Below are 22,350 nucleotides of genomic sequence, written 5' to 3' on the forward strand. Positions count from 1 at the left end.
CTTTTCATGAATTCTTTCCATAGAAGTATCTTATGCAACTTTCAGGCCTCATTTGCAGTTTGATAAATTAGATTCATGAAGACTATCAAAACATATTAAAAAAAAAATGTTGCTGTTGCAAAAATAATTAAATTTAGTGTGGAAGGGACCAAGTAAATGCATGATTAATTATTGATTTTTTGAATTGATAGACAAATAGTCAGCTTCTATGACTTTTTTAATTTTTAGACCACTAACTCATAAAATGTTTTTCAGTAAGATTACTGTCTACTGGTGGTTTATGATTTGCTATTTTTGTTTGTTACGCTTTGTGTTTCACTCAATTTCTTTGTAAAATAAATTCTTTTTTGTGTGTATTTGCAATAAAAACACGCTTCACCAGAGATACGATACTGTGCATGCTTACAATGTGTAAACAAGGAAGTAACGGTGCCAGGCCAGCTCGCACCTCCCAATAGAGATGTTGAAAATAATGAGAAGTCTAAGACGGAGTGTAAGAAACTGCCAAAAAATATTTGTTTCCAAAAGGGAATAAGACTGGAATAGCGCTCTGAATACAGTATGAATATTGATGTTAAATGAAGTATGAGCTAAAGGGATTAAAAGTTGATGGTGCATGAGTACATGTCCTTATCAATACTAGTCCTCATGATGGCGATGCTATTATTAATCTCTAAAGTCTAATAAATGACATTTAAAACTGGTTGACTGATTCACTGAACTAAATAAGTACAAATGCTTTAACACCTGGTAGAATATCTAAGGCTACGTTCACACTGCAGCCTGAAGTGACCCAATTCCGATTTTTTTGCCCATATGTGACCTGTATCAGATCTTTTTATGACAGTCTCAACGACACAGATCGGATTTTTTCAAATGCGACCCAGGCCACTTGGATACGTGGTCCTGAATCCGATACGTATCTGATCTTTTCAAATGCGACCTGTGTCTGTACGGCCAGGTCGCATTCATCCGACCTACACGTCATTGATACTTGACAAATGTTACTAAACGTTACTAATCTGCGTCCTACTAAGCGGAGGCGGGAAAAACTAACAACCATTGCGGAAGATAACACAGAGAGCAGTCAATGGAGAGAAAGTGAGGTTGCTGACTTAATTCATATTTGGAAAGATAGCTCGATTCAGATCAAACTCGAAGGGTCTTACCGGAACCTGGCTCTCTTTCTTTTTGATCTTCTTAAAAAGATTTCGTTCGTAATGTGCCTGCTCCTGTTGGAGAAGAACTTAAAGAACACAATATACGCTGCGGTATTACGAGTCATGTTTTTACTTCCGCAAACACTGAGGACGCTTGCTACATGTGACGTCATCGCGTCCTCGAGTGCGCATGCGGGACACTTCGGTTGAACGCTTTCAGTTCACACAGTAGATCACATACAAGTCGCATATACTTGGAAGTGTGAACGGACACGCAAAAAAATCCGATTTCACAAAAAAATCGGAATTGAGCATTAAGGCCTGCAGTGTGAACGTAGCCTAAGACTACTCAATATTAGATTTAATTCAGGGCTCATCAACAGTGCACTCACTAGAAAAAAAAGCATTTTAATGAATTTCATTTGCATTCATTCTAGTGAAAATGTTGTAGCCAATTACTTTATTTAATTAGCTGAAATGTTTCTTACATTGATGCTTTGTCCCGGTTTGCATTCAGTAGGGAGAGGGTTTCCTTTTTCCTCGATGTTATGAAGCAGGCACTAGGAGACATTCACTAGAATTCAGAGCTGCTGTAGATTCGTTTGTTTAATTAATATTGATTGGTGCTCGAACACGCCAATCTGTCGCTGATGTGCACCCTATCTACAGGTGGACCCCCTCTGGTAGATATTTGCTGTTATCTAGCACGGCAAATAAAAATACACAAAGGGTCAAATAATATTTTGACACTCATGACTTAAGGCTGATCTATAATCAGAAACCAGGTTGTCTGCGTGTGTGTCGCAGTGAATGCAAATGTGCCCCCGCTCCTGCCGCAGACATGAGGCCTCTGATTGGTCAGATCTACACCTGCTCTACACTTTCCATATTTCCTGTTCGGTACCTTAAAGGCTTGTTTTGTTAGTATGGCCGCCATTGCAGAAAACGACTCATAAAGTTGGACCAGCTAGAAGAGCGAGGTGCGCGAGAACCCTGGACCTTTTTCCACCTGGATCTCCACTCTTTTTCGCCCTCATGTCCCACCGTTGTCGGACAAAACTTGCCCCCACTACCTCATCGCCTCGGCCGTATCTAGACCCACAGCTAGTTCGTGATTGTCCCTCTTGCATTATGGTGTGGAATTACATAGCGCAGACCACACTTCAAAATTGGGCATAAATCAAACAAATCTGTGACAAGCTCACTGAGACACACTGCTGCTGGGAGTATAACCAGCCCTTTACTGTAGGTCAAGCCACACTCTTTGTTGTGTTTTCTAGTTGTACTAAAAACAACATTAGGACTTCACCTGATAACTGAGGCACTTATTGTTTGACATGGAGACCTTTATTTGTTTTGCAGTTTCTCTGAGGTTTTTATGGTCTGATAACGGGGTGAGCCTACCAAGAATTTTGGAATACAACAATTCTTTGTCTGGTTCATTCCTCCTTTGTTCCATGAAAGTTTAAAAAAAACAATCCACTGGACTTTGTTTCCAAGATTTGAAGACGTTTCGCTTCCCCTCCAGGAACCATCCCAAATCAAAAGGCCGGAACCAACGGGAAGTTGAAGCCTTAAAAAAAAAAAGCCCTGGGGTGCCTGGAAACCGGAGTCCACCACCTCTGTTTAAAGTTGTTTTTTCTCTCTTAACATAGATGGCTTCCTTCACGCCCCTCTCAAACCACCTATTTCTTCATCCAAAATGTGAACATTCTGGTCCTCAAAACAATGTCGTCTGTCCATAAGGTGTAGATGTACTGCGGAGTATTGTCCAGAGGAGGCCGCTCTTCTGTGTTGGGCCATGCGTCTGTGGAGAGGTTTGGTTTCTCCAATATAAAGATCATAGCATTCCTCGCTGCACTGAACAGCATATACCACTCTGCTCATATTCGGTCTGGGGTTTTAATCTTTAGGATGCACTAGCCTCTGTTTAAGGGGTTTGTTTGGTTTGAAATGTACTGGCATTTTGTGTTTGGAGAAAATCCTCTTGAGTTTTTCAGAGACTCCAGCAACATAAGGGATTGTGATGTTTTTGCGTTTAATTTTCTCACCGCTATCTTCTGCTGCGTGTCTTTTGGATTTCCTTGCTGATTTGATAAACGCCCAGTTTGGGTATCCACAGGTTTGGAGAGCATCTTTGATGTGTTTCTGTTCTTTGTGCTTCCCTTCTGTTTTAGTAGGGACATGTTCTGCCCGGTGTTGTAAGGTTTCTTCAAACCTTGGAAACCAAGTCCAGTGGATTGTTTTTTAAACTTTTACGGAATGACTATGACCTGGATGACTGAGAATCTTCATCAGCATATTCCTCCTTAGAACTGATTTAACACACATGAATGATCCACTTTTACAACCTGCCTAAACTGTTGTTTTTCTATAGGTGGTTGTTTACTTTAATCCAATAAGCTTGTATACCATTTCCAATTAGAAACTACTGAAACTTTCTTTTCGGTTGATTAAACTGTATTTACCCATTTATCACTTGCATTTGGTCCAACATTTTATCATTTAGAACCCAAAAAACGGTATAAGGAGATAAAAGGTATAAGGAGATGAAGAACTTGTTCAGTATTCTTCTCCATTGTCTCTGATAGTTTAGCTGTTTGCACCCTGCCTCCCCCCAATCCCTGGTTAATGATCCGACACTGCAACCCAAACAGGAAGAGAGCAAGAGAGGGAGAGTTAGAAAGAGTCCACAAGGGCTATTGGATGGAAAGTAATGGGTCGCAGAATGTTGGCATCCATTATGTGGTCTGTTTCCTGAAGCATGCAGCGGTTATCTGCCTCAAATAGCATCTTATGTGCCTCTGACAGGATGTGCTCATTTACACCAGACAAACTGGGTCCTTGTATGAATACAGATTCAATTGGCTTGGGGGAAGTAAAAAGATACATTTTTGTTTTGATAGACAGTTTAACTTGAATAATGCAGTCTACAAATACTGTGATAAAATAAAGAAAAACGTCATTATTTTCTTTATAAAATATAAAAATATAAAAAAAAATATTAAAAAAATCCTGTTTTTGCAAGGCATAAAAAGAGAAGCTAGTTTCAGCGCATGGAACTTGGACAGCAAAATGATCCAAGAATGGTATAATGAATTTTCTATTTATTTTCTGCAGTTTTATCATTAGGCTTCAAATTATTTCAAACAATTTATTCTAGAAAACTTTTTTGTTTTATACTACAATTATTTCAAACAGCTCTATAATAAAGCAAACGATAACACTTATATAGCAGGTATCAATAAGCCCTCATGTATATTTTTTGTTATAACCTAATGAAGGTTTTACCACTTTAGACAAAATTTAAAGGAGCGAAGGAGGTAATATGGTAATGAAATGTAAAATTTGTTCACCTATTTTTACATAATAACCTGTAAAGATGTCTGCAACCTAAATTGATTGAGAATTTTTGCCAAGTCCTCAATATTTTTGTTGACATAATTCCCTTTTGCCCAGTTTCACTGAGCTTTAGCTATTCTTAAAGTAATTGCAGCAATTCACCATAATTGCAGGAAAAGGAAGTTTCACAAATTATTGACTAATAGGAACTAAGGAATACAAATTTGTCTCAGTTTTACTATATTCTTCTTTGAAAGAATAATTTATAATTTTTGTCAAATAATTCATGTAATGACCAGAAATGGAAGACCCAGAATTCAACCAGAGGCAACAGTAAACAGTTTAAAATATGAAACTGCTGCAGGCCGAGAGGGATTCACCAGAGTCAGCAACCAGAACTACTGGAAGGAGATTGGACTGTTGAGTGACCTGAGAGAAACAGACAGAAATGTCTCCAGTGACTAATTCTGATTCACCATCCATCTCAGAGTTTAGGGACGAGCAGAGTTTCTGAGGAAGTCTGACCCTGTGCTTTCCCCTGGATTAACGAGCATACAGTCAGATTCATGAGAGCACAGACGGGCAGAATGATCAAGGGGGCAAACCAGAGCACGGAATCTGTGAGCCACTCCAGAGTCAGAGCCAAGTGATCCGAAATCTAATGATGTAAGGAGATGAGGAGGCTTCGAGGTTTTGAGCAGTGGAGGTGGCATTTCCGCAACGCGTTTATTGAGGCTTTCTTCATGTAGGAGCAACATGAAGCAACTTGCACAGTTACTTTCACCATCTTCTTTAGCTCATCTCACTAAAATGACAGAAAACCAAACGTGTACCTTAAGACTGTTTTCTAAGAAAATTTTACACACACAAATCCATGCAAAATATATAATGCACACCAATCATAAACAATTTGAAAGAAAACAAGAAATATTATTTCAAACATCACAGATTATATTTTTACCTATAGTAATGAACTGGGCCAGTAGCTATTGACAAGCTCCATGAAATGTGAGGTTGGCTGAAGCAATTTGCCCTAACGGTTCCAGGCCTCATGGGGCTCCATCTCACCATCACTACTGAAATCCAGACATGATCCAGGAGCGAGGTCAGGGCACAGAAAACAGATCAGAGATCCAAAACACACTATGACAAATCCGATAGGGTTCAAGGAGCCTCAGAGAATCAGGAGGCAGAAGCGGATCAAAATCAGGTAGGCAAACATGTAACAGGAATGCTGGATTAAACTCTCCAATGGCTTTTAATAATCTGGCACTAGTGACTGGCGTTAATTCTGGTTATATATTCAGGAGAATATGTGGAGCTGATGAAGGCTGATTGGGAAAGGGGCTGAGCTGACAGGTGTGTTGAATGATGAATTAAACCAGCAATAGTGCCAAGAATCATGACAATTAATCATCATTCGGTACTTGGTATTGGCCTATTACATGAAAAAATTATAAAACAAGTACATTGAATTTCTAATTGTTTTTTTTGTTTGTTTTTTTATGGAGACCTTTCTAAACCTTTGGTAAATTCATCTTAAACTCTGAGGTTTTCATATGAAAAAGTGGAATACGCTTGCACATAGTTTGCAACTGTCTGTTTAAATTATTTACATAGTATGCATGTAAACTTAATTGCCTTTGCAGGTCTAATATATCCATAAGCAATTTATAATATGGACATTTAAAGGACACCTCCATGACCCTGCTTTCTTTTCTGTTGCGCTCTGTTTCTGCTCTGCTCTTTAACCACTCAGTGATACATTATTATGCTCCCGTTTAAGGAGATCCTGACATGTCATAAGTCTTGGCCCCACAGCCTAGAGTGCTTGGCAAGAGAGCAGCCTGTGATTTATTTTCCCTTTCCATGGGACCTAAAGTCTGCCGAGAGCACCATAAGAGGCAGGGTGGCATGTAGGAACAGAAGCAAGACTGAGGGTGGTAAAAAGAAAGTGAGGCAGTAACGATGGGGATGAGGGCAGAGCGTGTGAGCCTGCGTGTGTGTTTGAAATGTTTTTGGCAATGCCATGTGATGAATTAGGTGGGATGATAACTTTGTGTGGAAATTACTAATCGTTGAACAAGAGCAGGTTCTTGATCAAAAGCCAAAGCTGTTAAGGGATTACTCACTTTTGTCCCCGAGGACATCTTAGATGTTTGATATCAGATTTAATGTGGCTAAGTCTTTTTGGCTTTCTTTTAATCAAGTATTTGCACCATGCTTTTGTTCAAAAGGAGAACTTATAAAAGCTGCTTTGTTGCTCAATCTATTCAGTGAAACTTTACTCCCCTTCTCCATTTTCTAGCAAAGAGCAGGAATGTTTTTTTTGCTTTGTTTCTGTACAGACAAATTATTCTCAGTCACCCCTAAAAGGGAGCCCGTAGAATTTGATGGCAGCAGTCAAAGCAAATCATGTAAAAAGATTGTGCTTAGCAAACATTATACATTTTAGCTGCACTTTCACCTTTCAAGGTGAAAGTGATATGATACCTTCTTGAAACCAAGAAGGTATCATTGAAATTTGCTGGTTAGTTACACCATTAGCTCTAGTAATTCATCTGCGACTTTACTGTTGTGGAAAGCATGTTTGTTTCATAATCCTTTCAATGCTTTATCCTTGAGGTGATTTTAAAAGTGTCAAAAATATTACTTAGCATTAGATCACCACTGAACTACTGGTAAACTGATTTTCCTGTTGGATATCCTATTATTAATTTTATTTTAAATTTACAACAGAGCAAAAATAAAACAAATTTTGAGTACTTTTCTTCTTAGTTTCTTCAAACACACTATGATTTAAAATTCAGTTTTAGATTAAAAAAATGGGAGGCAAGATTTAATCATTTCAATGAGATATTTTTTCATAACTCCAGGCATAAAGTGTCTACTGAATGTTGTATATAAATGCAAACAATATGTATTTCTTGCCCTTAAGTGTTTTCACAGTATTTGCACAACTACAACTACAACTTTTAGCTCATAATAGTAAGCTGAGAATTTAACTTGCATTCAGTTATTTCACAATTTCATTGTATCATTAGCTATTTATATATTATTTATTCAAAGATCTATTTGTTTAATTTTAAACATTTTATCATTTCATTGATTTTAAAGTAATGTTAAGCTTGCAGTTGTGCTTTTTGAACTTCTGCATGGTTTTCAAAGCTTTAGAAAGGTTTTAAACTAATCTTGGATCTCCGGATAATGGTTTCTCTGTTGTAGTTTTTAAACAATAATGAATTTTACTGAGAAATATCAAAGGAAAGGATGCTAAATGCAAAGGAATGGATAAGTTTATATCATATGAATTAGAAAACCATGTATCTGTTTTTTTTCAACCAAGAAATTATAAACTTTTGTACATTAACATTTCTATTTGAAGCATTACAAAGTATAAATACCACTTATTTGTTGAACCTTTTTATTTATTTATTTATTTTTTCAGTTGTTGGGGATTTTGGCCACCAAAATATATTCTGTAAACTATGAAGCAGCAAAAATATGACTTGCTTAATATTTATTTCTAGAAGCTAATTATAACAGTAAATACAGGAACTGAGTGAAAAAAACATCATCAGCTATAACCGGGAGATGCTAACTTGGCTTGTTTTTTAAAAGTTTTTCTTTGAAATCATAAATTAAAAATTGAAGCATGTTATGTTGTGCAAAGCTTGACATGCATACTTCATCTCTCAAGTGTGTTAGGTAATCTCACTGATGCAATGTTGTTTTTGCAATTTAAAAAAATTCCACAGTCACACTTTTTGAAGAATTAACAACATTTGTACATTGGTTTTGTTTTACTATATGCAGTGAATATTCTCATCTTTTACGTGAGATTTTTGCCAAAGGTTGAACTAAAAAAAGCTTTGAATCCATATGCAGTTCTGTATTAACATACAACATGATTTCAATCTAAACTGAACTAGGTCCTATTTTTTCTGAAGTTATTCTTCAAACCCATCCACTCTGTGAGCCACCATGCACTCAAAAAGGCAGCTACATTTTTGCATCTTCCTATATGATGATGATGTCAAGACTTGTTTGACATCCTTTTAAATATCACTATGATCCATGTAGCTTAAATGGAGGCTGATCTCCTGCAGGTGTCTCTGTGGGTCAATGCAAACTGTTTTCTCTGTTTGAGACTTACTGTATTTGAGGTAATGGACACTGTCAGGTCTGTGTCTTGTCCCTCCGGTAGTTTCATTTGTTCTCAGTCTGGACTCTCTCCCTGTGGCCTCTTACACATTGTCTTCAGCTTATTAGATTTCAGTCCAGGCCCTAGCAACAACAAAACATTTACACCAAGGCACAAGGGCTTTCAATCAGCACAGGCCATTCATTAGCCTACTGTTTGTTGGATATTTCATGGAGAAAATGGAGAATTGTTGATAGAGAAGAGGAGCAAGGTGACAAGCATCCTGAGCCAGCTGCTGCTTCTCTGTCTGCCCACCAGGATTCAACACCCAGCCTCTGCTATCTGGGCTAGCTGTTTGCAGACTGTCAAACTTCATTGTTAATACAAAAAGACACAATGGAATGAGGTCTTGTTAGTCTGCCTTCAGGGCATTTTCTGGTTGGGAAAATGTTTTCTTACAATGTGCATTTTGTTATGCAATAGTGTTGTTCTGCATGTGAATTAGGTTAACGACAACCTGAGGTCTCACACATCTTAAACAAGCAGTCATGATATCTTGCAACAGTGTGGTATTATTTTTTCACTGTTGAAGGTCGGCTCTGATCAATAAAATCTGGAAAGTTTGGCATGCATTTGTATCCAGCCTGCCTGATTTAATAGTTTTCTTTATCTCCCAGTAATGTTCTGTATTAAATGCAATCCATCCGCCAATTAACTCTGTGCAGTTTAACAATTCAAGATGAAGAAAATCATTTCCACAGCAGGAGCATTGTGTTTCACTGTGGGGTTTTTTTTTAGAGTGTTACTTTTCTGCAGCACATAGTTTCATGTAGGTCAAAAGGTACATTGTTGGTCTCCTCTGACCAGTTCTCTTTACTTGATGTTTGTTGTGTCCAGCAAACCACTTGTGACAAATTCAAAAGGAGATGTCCTTTAGTTTTAACTTAACAATTACACTCTTTAAACTATAAGACTCTTGTTGTTTCTTTTAGAGGTCAGTTTTGGGAAAAGCATAACTCATAGCTGGCCTGTTCATCTCTGCTCCAGAGTTAGCATAAACAGGACATATATGTCTATTATCATATTTTTACATATTTTGCATATGCTCATTGCAATTTTAATTTCAAAGAGCACTAAGCCAAAAAAAGGAAAACTTATTTACAACACATAATATCTAATTTTGGGTAGAGCTCTGCACAACTGTAAACCATGTTGCAGGACATAATAAAAATGATTATACGTTATACATATGGATAGATATTTTAATGCTTAGATGATAAAACGTTTGGGAACCTTTGAGATAAGAAGTATGACAGCAGCTAAAATTGTTGTGTTAAAAAAAAAAAAAACCTGTTAAGAGCAGTTTGACCGCAGTGGAAGTCTGTGAGAACTTTTTGTTGTAGCTAGATAATGTGGTAAACTGGCAATAATTATGACCTTCTTTTCTCCTCAGATTGCTGGATTTATTAACGCCATCGATCCATTCCCTGAAGGAGACGAAAAAAACCTGTTTGCTTTCCGCTTTTACTCTTTAAATGCCATCATGGATCCCTGGGTTTTTATCATTTGCCGTAAGTCTGTGTTTCGTCACCTTTGTTCTCTGCTGAGCTGCAGATTTGGCAAAGGAGCCATGAAGACAACGACACACTGTGCTTTGTCTCTACCGCTTGATAACTCCATAGCTCGCAACCCGTAAATAAAGGAGCTGTACTTAATGGCAAAATGGACGCCTTACCACAAGCCAGAGGACTCCTTAGCTGGAAGGATGAAGAACTACAGAAGGAGAGACTATCTCATCCAAATAAATGGTTTAACTAATCTCTGAAATTAAAGGGATCATGAATGTACAGTTTGTATTCAAAGTCAAATGATATTCTAAATGTGTTTCAACATCCTTTAACACTGCAAAAGGGAGTTGTGCCATACAGCAAAGCCCAATAAATTTGTTTAGTTATGCTTCTAACCATATCAAAGGTGCACTTAAAAAAGCAGCGTGGAGACTTAACTTGCATGGCTGTATACCATTGGTCTCCTCACAACCAGCCATTTCCTGAACACACACACAGTAAGTAAATTATGCATAATATCAGTTAAGGGTCACTTGAAGCATTTTACCTCATAATCTAGCCATCATCAGGGATCAGTGACTTTCGCCTTAAGAGTTTAAAATGTCTTAACCCAAAATCAAAGCTCAATTCTGCTTTAGTTCATATAATCTGCTATAGGCTATGTCAGATTCTGTGTGTTTATGTTGCACCATGTGACAAATAATATCACTTCATGAAACCTGAAGAGAAAGGTAAAATTAATTCAACCATCTAAATTCAGTCAGATTTGGTTATATACCATAGCTTATGGCATAACTGCTTTTTGCAAGCCTGTTCTCTTCTGACCACAGAGGCTAATAGGGTCACGCTTGGTTAGCACATGAATGAAACCACCTTGGATGCCAAGTACTGTACATACAATCCACATTGATCTTAGCTTTAATGGACTGCAGACTCATTCCGTGTATAAAGGGTTTTTCTATTAAATGAACCTCGTCTGATTGCATCCTGTGGTTAAGAGTGAAAAGCTTAACTTGTGCTTTTGGCCATATACTAGTATCAGTATGGGCTGTAGTAATATTTTGGAGCGAGTGTTAATCTTACACTTCTTCAGGGTCAGAAACAATTACGCTGTTTACAGAGATATTATTTCATTAGATCTACTTCTAAGGTTTGATCATGAACTTAAATGTTTACTGAATTTGTATTTTAAAATGGTACCTACCTTAGAAATTGCATACCATTCTATGTAATCACCTTTTTGTTCATCTCACAAAGTTCACTCATTGAACTTCCATCAATTTCATCTTTTATGCTTGTAAAAAATTTTTTACCATTTCAAAGCTTCAAATATAAAAAAAAAACTGTGATAACAACAGTTAATTACCAATAATTATTTACTTTAGGGACAAAATGTGATTTTTTTTCAGGATTAAACAATTTCAATGCTAAAACATAGGAATTAATGATTCAAATTATTTTTATCATTGGGAATAATTTACCTGGGTGTCATTGGTAACAAGCTCTGTTTTTTTTTTTCTCAGGGCATAGTTAGTTAACTATTTATAGTTAAATCAAAGATATATAAGTCAATCTAATATGTCCAATACCTGCTTTCAAAAAATAAACTATACTGAAACCATTTCAACATAAAACAAGTTGATCTCCACATTTCATTATTTGACTCTTGTTGAAAAGTCAACTGCCTAATGAAAATAATGTACAAATGTTTTGGTACTGCTGTTAATCTCTGGTCCTTTTCCAGCCTTGCTTGTCAGTTCCAGTTGTTTAAAACTTGTTAGTTCCTGATCTGACTGTAGATGTTGTCAAATGTGGTTGATTAATTAATACCTTGTAGTCTTTTCCTGATTTACAAAAGTCAATCCACTTCTACCTTTCTGAATTGGGTTTGTTTTCCTGTTTTTCCCATTCTGAAGAGTTTCTATGGGTAGAAATTGGCCTCTGAGTTATATCCCTATCCCATGAAAACAGGAAGATATGGATTTTAATTATGATAAAATCCTTATTTCAGATTACTCTTTTCAACTTGGAACAATAAAATACAATTTACAGGAGAACGTATGTAACAGCTTCCCAGGAATTGTTAAGGGTGTTAATACCCTGGGGTCATAATTTTTTAGATAACTATTTCTTAATATTAAAATGATACACTGAAGAAATTTTCTCCTTAGTTTATCCTTAGGTGATTGTTAGGTTTTATTGATAAAATATGTAAGTTGCTTCAAACATAGGTGAGTAAACCTTTTAAACTTTTCAGTTTAAGAGTTTTTACACCTGTATAAGGTATGAGGCCCTTTTTTTTTGCTGATTGAACATAAGAACAGTGTTTGACAAACTAGCATGATTAAAAAAATGTTTTAATAAATAATTTGAACCACTTTCTGCATATAATTTTGAAAAGAAAAAAAAAACTGAAAAAAATCCTGAATGAAAAACTGAAAAAGTTGGTGTACAGAAATAGATCATTAGTATTTAGTCATACAGCCTCTACAGGCAGTGAATAATGATTGTATTAGAAAACGTTGCAGGAAATTTTAATCTTTTCTCTTGCAGCAAAAAGGCCCTGGGTTTAAATAATGGCTGTAGGCATATCTGTGAAGTTTGCATGTTCTCTTAATGAATTAATGGGGTTCCCTTAAGGTCGTCTGCCTGGTATCCTCATACCATCAGAAACATCTATGGTATGTTAGCCTAACAGGCTGCTCTGAATTTCTATTTGGTGACATGTTTGCATATTTGTGTGTTTGTTGCCATCTAACCGACTGATGACTTGCTACAATTAGGCAGGTATACAAATTAGGGTAACACACTAGTGCATTTTTTTTTTTATTGATGCAGAGTAAATCCCAACTAATAAAGTTTTTTTATGTCCCTGGTAATGTAGTGAAATTTGTTTTGATGCCATCTTGGTGAATTACCACTGTAGAGGAAATGTAGTGTAACGCATAGTATGGCCATTGTATTAAATGCACAGTATTTCACTTTACCCTTTCACTGATTTTAAAGCTACCTAAAATGATTGGGGAAATCTGCTGCTTTTTCATGCACTGTGACAATTGATCATTTGTGGAATTTATGTTTTTTTATTTATTGTTCATCGTGCTGTCATAAGTCATGTTTTTGATTAATTCAGCATTCAGACACCTATTGCTTTTGCCCAGTCATGCATGACATTTGAAATTTGTAAATATATACATTCTATTGCACATTTTCATCTTGAAGTGTAATTTGTTCAGTTCACAAAAATAAATGGAGCATTGCATAAAATGTATTTGCACTTGTTTTTTGTTTTTTTTAATTCTTGTGGAATAAAAAATGCTCATGAAAAACGTCCTGAGTTTTCTTTTATAATGGCTTTGGAACCATAGAAGTGTTGCCAGAAAGACCAACATTCTTTATATGCATGTTTATGAGTGTTGTAAATCAGGTTCTTTGTTATCCAAGACAAGTATGCAATAACTTCAATTTTATTTGACAAACACTTTACAAAACCATAACTAATGTTTCAGGAATTCTTAAAAAGTCAAACACTCTACACCTCATCTTTTAACTAATGCAATCTTGTCCTAAACATCAGATCAGTAACATAACAAAAGAACTGTTAAACTTGACAGTATCTCCTTCAAATACATCACATTGTGTTGCCCATGCAGAGGTAGCTGGTAGAGCTGTAGCACCACCAAGTGGTAAACCAATGTAGACATGAAGTCTAAAGTTGTGAATCAGAGGGGCTCATAAATAATAGAATCCCATGCTAAATTCTTTACAGAAGTTTCTTTGCATTTTCTTGAAGTAAAGTCAAAATGGCACATAATTCTGAACTAAATGGGTAAAAATATGTGATTGTTTTCAATCTTTTTATTATGAAACCCATTAGGAGCCAACCGATTAGTAAACATATTCGCTGTTTGCAGCTTAATCCCAGTATAAATAGAGCCATTAGGTGAAGACCTCATATTTTTCGGAAGATTAGAGTTATGTAGGAAATATGTGCACTGGTCAAATGAAGCTAAAATGAACCATTCTAAGAGTTAAGGTACTGTCAGGAGGAGCAAGTTATATAGGCCTATATTCTTATGGCACATGGTAATGGCAGCATCATGCTGTAGAGTTACATTAGGGGAAGGGAAATTAAATACCAAAAGAAAGTTATGTTTTCCTCTTCCACTTAATTTGCTTTAATGGACTTTTGCAGGGTTTGTATTTTACCTTTAGACAAAATAGAGATGGGTAGAAAAAAAAAAAAAAAACACAAATCAGTTGCAAGAATTTAATTGGTGACCAACATCACATTGAGGATTAGAAGTAGTTATATCTAAGTCAAATATGGAAGGATGTGATTTGTTAAAACTAGCTGAGGGAGATAAACTCTGATCTAAAGCCAAATGAAAACATTCAGCAATATTTCAAACAATACTGAAGTATGATTACTATGATTCATAGACCTGCATATTAATTCACACGTCATGATTTCAGGTTTGGCAAGATCTTTTCTTGGTTGCTTGCACTAATCTCAGACCACCAAAAGAGCTGAATGCGACCCCGTTTTTTTTTTTTTTTTTTTCTTAGAAATATGCACAGAGTTTATTTCCATGAGAACTATCAGCATAGCTGTGTTTACATGCACAAAAATATTCACATGACATTTACTTCTTTGACTTCCTCAATCTTTTTTTATAAATAAGTCATTAATAGATTAACTTTAGGAGGTGAAGAAACAACTACAGTAGACACTCAACATGACGCAGATACCACAGCACTTGTTCCAGAAGTTTAAAAATCCTCCATTTGCCCATGACGGCATTCCTGATCATTTTATCTCAACACTGCTAAAGTGCTACGAATATCCTCCTGGTCTAAACAGCTTGATGACTAGAGCTTCGTAAGGCAGCAGTTTGACAGAGTACAGAGAGGTCGACCCCATGTGGTTCATTCCTGTGCTAGCCACATAGACCCCCTTTTCAGGCAGGCTGGCAGCCCAGGATGGGTCCAAGGATTGAGGCTCAGGCCAGACATTGAGCAGAACAAGAAACTGCACACAACCCCAGGAGCGCAAGAAGGCCAAGATGGGAGGGGAGGAAACAGAGGAGTTGGAAAGTGAGCTTGAGGAAAAGTTGGTGGTTGTATTAAAGGGGAGGAAGCTTAAGCTGCCAAAAAGGAGGGCTTCTTCTCTGGATTTGGAGTGGCTGAGTGTAGAAAAAAGGGCAACATCGGAGTGTTTCTCATCCTGAAGGTGGAATGAAGGAGACACATGCTAAAACATCAGAAAACTCAGGATATTACAAAGGATTCTGAAAAAACAGTGAGAGTGAAAATATGTCAACATTTCTCTTTGCTCTGGAGGCATAAGAATTCGCCTCTTTCCATTAGCATTATTCTGTTTTACATCCTTTGACTCAAAATCTTACCAAGGTTTGCTCCATCTCCTTATATTTGAAAGCAGGTGATCCTGGTAGAGTCATCATTAGCACCAGGACTAACCTCTTCAGCTCATCAGATACTTCACCTCCAACCTGCAAGCAATAAAGAGGGTTATTGTACACCAAATTCAAAGGACTTAGAAATCCTAGTTTCCTAAACAAATTTTACATCCCTTTTAAAGGTCATTACAGTCATTCAATTTGTGAGGTGGAATAAGTTTAAGTTAAAATACAAGGAAAGACAAATAGGTTTTGTTTGCCTTTTTTTATTACATGGACACAAAGCACCCAAGGCTAAAATAATCTGCAGTCTTTGGAAAATACTTTATATAATTTTTTCCTCCGTTTGCAGCATCAACCAACTTGGCCTGCATCCTCAAAGCCACAATGCTTAACAGCTTTTCATTACACAGATTCAGATTAGATATTTGCATTTCAAACATATTTAAATTAGCATCCTTTCTCAGCTGTTTTGTTTGCAGTTTAGAAAAGTTTAACCCATCTTTGATAGATGGATTAGAAAAGAATTATGATAAACATTTCAGGTTGGACCGCGCTAGAGCCGTTACCCCAACTGTCTGATGTTGGTCCTGAGAATCCTTTAATATGAGGAGTTACTGATTGGAGCTCATGACCACAAATAAGCCCAAACCATCCACTTTCTGCCACCGTGTTCAACAGGTGAATATTAAACACTTGTGATGTCTTCCATTCTGACATTTCTGTGCACCAGCAGGTGTATCTGAATAACACTTTATATAAACAGGTCCTACCCAATATAGCTAGGATCTTCTCTGGTGCAACAGTGGATGTTTGGATTATAGCTTTAGTTTCCCCACCAGAACCAGTAAACTAGGAAAGGGTTCTCCAACTGCAAAAAACTGAAATCTAATGTATTTTTTTCTTAAAATAAGTAAATTTTTTTCCTTGAATAGAGGTGGTAAATGATACACTTTGGAACAAGACAATTTACATTTAAAGAAAAAAAAAATTGCAATTCTAATTGAAATTCTTATTTCAAATGCATATTATCTAATTATCTTATTTTAAGAGTAAAAACACTCATTCCATTGGCAAATCATCTTATTTAACTACTCAAATTAAGGGCAAATACGCTTAATTTAAGAAATTTTTACTTATTTCTATATTGTTTTTGCAGTGCAGGAGATGCACTGCCCTGGTACTTTTTGGTACATCCCTGCTTCAACACAGATTTAAATGACTGATCATTTCCTTATGTCATTAAGTTTGATAAAAGCCGGGCAGCAAGCCATCCGTTTGTTCGTGGTTTGCTGGAGTAGAAAAGCATCCAAACTGCAGAGCAGTAGATCGAGAACTGGAGTTAAAGACCCCAGGACAGAGAGCTAATATATACATTCACTGTGTCCCAAACTACTGTGGTTAATTCAAAAAAAAAACTATGCAAATCTGGTCCTCTGTGAGGTAATAATACTTGGGCTATGTTTAACCGATCCTATCGGCTACAGCTGCAAAGACTTAAAAAAAAATTAATTTCAGTGCACCAGCTACCCAAACACACAAAAAAGTTTTTAAAGCTACCATACACCAGAGCATTTCCCTGCAACTTTCAGATGTCTTAACAGTACCTCATTGTATTCAGGTGTGTTAGGACTGAGACATCTAAACATTTTAGCTCTGAAGGACTGAAACTGTATTTACCAGACCTAAAGACACAGAATTTTAATAAAAAAAAAAAAAAAAAAAAAGTCTTACAGTCCAGCTGATCCAGACGTCATCCTGCCACGTTTGCAACTTCGTCTCTATAGCTTCAGCTACTTCCTCAGAAGACAGAGGCTGCTGTGACTTTGGCAAGATGGTCTTGAGGACCACATCTACCAGCGTGCCATTGCTTTGAGTCGAGACATTCAGTGGATGCAGAACATCTAACGTCTGTCTTAGCAACAATATCCTGCAGGGAAATATGGATTTGCATATTCATTTACTTACATATTTGCCATTTAAAAAGAAAATAAATAGAAGTGTAAAGCTAATTTTACCTTTCATCCTGCGGAGTACTGAATTCCTCAAACACTCCTCTCCATTCTAGTAGTGTCTAAAATGATTAAAAGGGACACATAAAATAAAGAAAACAATGCTTTTATAAAGAATATAAAGATAGATAAACATGCACATTTACCTCTACTGAATATGCTGAATCAGTGTCGCAGATAACAAATCCTGCAACACCTTCATCCAACCAGAACCTTAAAACATCCTGGGGAAAAATGTTAAATAGTTTCATATATTGGTTACACAACTCATTACATGAGCATTACTGTCACACATACAGTAGCTGAACAGTTTGATGAGGTGTTTAAGTTTCTAAACATCTCCGACCGCCCTGGCAGATTCACTTCACATATGTCCAACACCACTCTTAGATCTGAAACACCAATTCTTATTGTTAAAATGTTAAAACTTCAGATACAGTGAACAGAAATTGTGTATCGCCCCTCACCTGATTTTTTACTTTCTGCAAGCAGATGTTGAACCTGAGCCTTTGTTTCTAGGTTTTCAGTGAGATTTTCTGGAGATGAATTTTCATGAAACGCACCCTGCAGGATTAGAGCTCCTACACCCAAAGACCTGAGGTAGGGGAGGCGCTCACATGCTTCTACAGACAAGACAAAGACATGCTAATGATTACCCAAAACAGAACTGCTGTGTCCAACAGTCTTAGAATGTGTATATCGAGTAGTGAAACAACAAAGGTTTGCTTGTCAGTTAAATTTAAGTAGACATTTAGCCTCATTCACTGTAAAAAGGACACCCTCTATGTATTCTGAAGTTCTATGTATTTGATTGAATATTTAATATAACATAGCCAAAATTGGTTGGACCAACAATCTATGAGATCTTATTTACCAAACTAAAGACAGAAGTCTCTAGTAGTTGGAGTAAACTCCACATTTAGCAGGATCTTGAAGTAATCATCTAATCTCTAAACCTTATCGGTCTGAATCACACAATGTGCAGAACTTTGACCCACTTTTGTAGAAAACTTTGCCTTGGTTTAACAGGGTAGGGTTTTTTTTGTTTTGTTTTTTTAAATACACAGCTCTCATACAGAGCTCTCCCTACATTTCACTGAATAAGTTGTGATCATTTATTGCACTTTTTGGATTGCTTCAGAGTTTCTTTTAGCCATTGTATTGTAGATGCGCTTCATCTGAGCTCCAGTCTTTACACTTTAAGCCTTAAAACCAAGACCATTTTATCCCCTAAATGAATGGATTTTAAAATCATTCACACTAGAATAATACCGTAATTAGGTTTATGCAATCATCACTTAATTGAATATAAATTTTAATTTTGAACATTGGAGAAAATAAACCTGAAATGTAGTCAGGTTTAGAAACAACATGCATAAATAGATATATCTGAAATCTTTTCATTTTTGTAGATTTTTTTTTTTCAGGCTACTGACACTTATCTGCTAAGAGTAGATTAGAGTCAGTCCTTTTTAGAACCTTTAAACTGATTTACAATATTTCTATAAAATTAATCCACCATTCAGACCCTTTAAACTATGCAACAATGTCCAAACATTAGATTACTAGAGGATGAAAAAAATTATTTGAATATTGAAGATCTCCAAGTAACTGAAATGGATAACCAACATTAGATGCAAAAAAATAAAAAAAAAGGCCAGCTCCTATTATATTAACAATTGTTAAGAGTTTTAATATAATTCCGCAGAACAATGGAATAGTCAACTCAATTACTTTTTCTATGAGTAAAGTGTTTCTTTGTTTGGAGATGAACTATTCAGAAAATAAAATTATTTCATCTTACCTGAACTGGCCCCAAAAAGTTTGAAAGGGGCCCAATTTTTTTCTTCATCACATCACTGAAGCCAACAATAATAAATTGTTTTTTTTGTTGTTGTTTTTTTTCTGAACTCTAGTCAATTTTGTATTTTTGACATATTTATTTGTTTTTATTCCATATTTACCTTGACTTATTCCCTAGCACTTACCATTGATGCCCTCTGACCTCTCAGCCTGCAGGTCCGAGCTCATCTCAAGCTTAATGTGGTAAAACAGACATTTCTGCCACCATCTCAGTGACGTGGGAACCGGTTTCGGGCTCACGACCACGATGGCAACAGCGACCGCCAGCATGGCTATCCAGGCGAGCCAGAAGAGCAGCACTAGGTAACAACGTACAGCCTTCCAGCCTGACCCTCCAGCGGCCGCCTGCAGCTGCTGCTTGTTCATAGGCTGCCACTCATAGACAGAGTCCGGGGCGAGCAGCGGATCCGTCTCCGAGGCTCCCTCACCGCCCGGCAGCCCGGCGCCCGGTACGCTGCCGTAACCCGCCTCTGCTCCAGCGTTCAGAGGCATGTTGACCAAGCTGCAGGTCGAAGACACAAAGAAAAAAAATGACTGAATGAGATAAAGTTCACATAAAACCTCTGTGGGCCTGGGGCTTCCCTCACCTGCTTTCCACAGGTGATTTAATCAGTTAATTAACTCACTGAGCTGATCACATGATTCACACCAGCCCTGTTACCCCACTGACAAAACACTGTTTCAAGGTTAGTTCGCTCAGATTTAAAGAAAACAAAGTCTCACTTAGACTATTTATGCACCTTTGCATGTTTTACTTGATCAACTCAAAATTATCAGCAAAAATTTGAACAAAAAACAACAAAAAAGTTAAAACAATAACCATAAAGTCAAACTAAAATGGCCTAAAAACTTTCAATTTATCACAAATATGAAATAATTAAATAAAGTTGAAGGAATTTCAATACGAAAATGTATTCAGCATTGATATTTTATTCATAAAACACACTATGTAGAAGATAAAACTTCCAAAAAACATATAAGTAACCTATTAACTGAATATTAAAACAACATAAATAAATAAAACAAACTAAAAGCTAAAGTATTTTAACTACTTGGTATTATTGTAAATAGATAATAACTGAAAAGTTCATTGAATGTACCAATACTGTACTTTTCAGGTCACAAAGGCTCTCAGAACTGTAATATTAAAGTCATGCTGTTGACACAGTAAGTCTTTCAACACAGCCTCTCAGTTCAGCAGAAGTAGTGAAGATTTTGACCTTTTCTATCCTCTGCTAAATCAGCAAGCGCTGCATGTCTTAAAATAAAACATTTGAATAATACTTACATTTTTCTCCAAAACGTTCTTGTGCTTTCTTCTCCTTCCTGTTTGTTGTCCAACACACTGTTTCCAATTTTGCAGAACTTCACAGTTATCTTTATGATCTGACTGGTCAGGATTGTGAAAGGCAAGAGGAGGAGTTGTCAAATACAAGCTCAGTTAATTAATACAGAGGTGCAAAGCCTTCCTACACCACTGCAACACATTCTAAAGCCCTTGTGACTGTTAAACATAGCTCCCTGAAGACCATAATGGGCTGCAGATGGCTTTAAACAGCCGTGGTGTATTTCTAGCAGTGTACTGAGAAAAAAAATTATATTAATTTGAAATATTTTTTCCATCTTATTTGGCTTTGCATGTTTTAGTTCAGGCTGTTTTGTATAGGTCATGTTCTGTGGTTGGAAATTTAAATATATTCGTTTTGAGCATAAAACTTGTGCTGCAATGTTTGCGTTTATTGCTGATGTTCTTTAATCCACATAGGGTTGTTTCTAAGAAATATTAAACATAGTTTCTTTTTTTCTTTTTTTAAGAATAGTTAGGGTGAGACTTCAGAACTTTAGAATATCATAACAGCTCTTAACCATGGTGGTGGCAGAATGATAATGTGGGATTTATTTTGTTTTTCCTCCAAATGCTGTACTGGTGTGTTGCGTGAAGTGAGATGCATAATTAGACAGATGACCTACCCTCAAAATGTTAAGCCTTCTCTGTTATTGTTGTAAAAAAATACCTTAAAATCTGGTCTTAGAATGAATAAAGCAGGCCTATGTTAACTTTTTGCAGGCTTCTAACAGTGATGGGCTGTGACAGCATTTAAGGCCTTCACTGCTGGCCTAAAATCAAACAGAAACACTAACCTACATTCACAACCTAAACTTTAATTTTCTTATTTCCAACTGTATTAATTTATTCCACACAATCCATTCTATTAATTTTGTTGTGTTTTTCTTGGCTGCACTGCTTCCATTAGAATTATGTGGTTGCTATATTTTTTTGTCTAATCAGATACCAGCCTCTTTGTGTTACTATGTCAATGGAATCTGCCCAGGGCCTTCAGAATCAGCCATGCTGGCTGATCTTACCTTAACAATACTTGTGAGAAACTTGTTGCAGAGCTGTGGTTATAAAGCCGAAGATTGTGGTTGTCTTAACTGGGCTTCTTGCTTAAAGGTAAAGTGGAGGATGTTCTTTTTTTCAGGTGGATCATCAAAATAAGTCGTCCTCCTAATTGTCAAACGTTCTGGTGATATATTTAAATAAGGCCGTCCTACCTGCTCGTCCCCATTTTCACTTATAGGTTGTAAGTCTGAAGTAGCGAAAAAATTGAAAATCTTATATTGGAAAGTAAGCTTGTATGAGCGATGCAAACAATAAATTTTAAACAGAGAGTGCCAAAGGAGACATGGGCTAATGCAGTCTATGGCATGCATTCAATAGGCGTTCACTCTCTAGAGCAGGTGCAGGGTTGTGCATGTCCACTTTTTTTTTTTTTAAGTGGAGAGGGTGGATCCTTTCAGAAATTCTCGAAAATCCTCCACTAGACCTTTAATTGACCT

The 22,350-nt window shown here is 36.6% G+C and overlaps 2 protein-coding genes across 3 annotated transcripts in view; one reads left to right on the plus strand and one right to left on the minus strand.

Moving 5' to 3' along the window:
- ptgir (prostaglandin I2 (prostacyclin) receptor (IP)) overlaps positions 1–10,825 on the plus strand; it is a 40,896-nt gene extending 30,071 nt beyond the window's left edge. For both annotated transcript variants that reach the window (XM_015389612.1, XM_015389613.1), the window contains exon 3: positions 10,100–10,825. In XM_015389612.1, coding sequence (XP_015245098.1) covers positions 10,100–10,342 — 243 coding nt within the window. In that variant the 3' untranslated portion in view covers positions 10,343–10,825. The remainder of the gene's footprint in view (positions 1–10,099) is intronic.
- A 2,895-nt stretch (positions 10,826–13,720) lies between these two features.
- Positions 13,721–20,976, minus strand: LOC107094174 (4F2 cell-surface antigen heavy chain-like). The gene is made up of 9 exons (XM_015389619.1): positions 20,798–20,976; positions 19,635–20,011; positions 18,114–18,269; positions 17,944–18,038; positions 17,793–17,870; positions 17,653–17,708; positions 17,369–17,564; positions 15,623–15,727; positions 13,721–15,441 (listed from the first exon to the last, which is right to left on the minus strand). Exons 2-9 carry the CDS (start codon positions 19,999–20,001, stop codon positions 15,052–15,054), a joined length of 1,443 nt encoding a protein of 480 aa, XP_015245105.1. The 5' UTR covers positions 20,002–20,011; positions 20,798–20,976; the 3' UTR covers positions 13,721–15,051.
- Positions 20,977–22,350: the final 1,374 nt, after the last annotated feature.

This window comes from Cyprinodon variegatus, unplaced genomic scaffold, assembly GCF_000732505.1.
Source record: "Cyprinodon variegatus isolate N-32 unplaced genomic scaffold, C_variegatus-1.0 Scaffold468, whole genome shotgun sequence".
NCBI lineage: Eukaryota > Metazoa > Chordata > Actinopteri > Cyprinodontiformes > Cyprinodontidae > Cyprinodon > Cyprinodon variegatus.

What these genes read in the sequence shown, in the direction of transcription:
- LOC107094174 (XM_015389619.1), bottom strand. Translation starts at nt 20,001, where the DNA reads ATGCCTCTGAACGCTGGAGCAGAGGCGGGTTACGGCAGCGTACCGGGC. An exon ending in ATTCAGCATATTCAGTAGAG is followed by an intron (nt 17,709 to 17,792) that starts GTAAATGTGCAT and finishes TAATCATTTTAG; the next exon opens with ACACTACTAGAATGGAGAGG. An exon ending in ACGTCTGGATCAGCTGGACT is followed by an intron (nt 15,728 to 17,368) that starts GTAAGACTTTTT and finishes TATTGCTTGCAG; the next exon opens with GTTGGAGGTGAAGTATCTGA.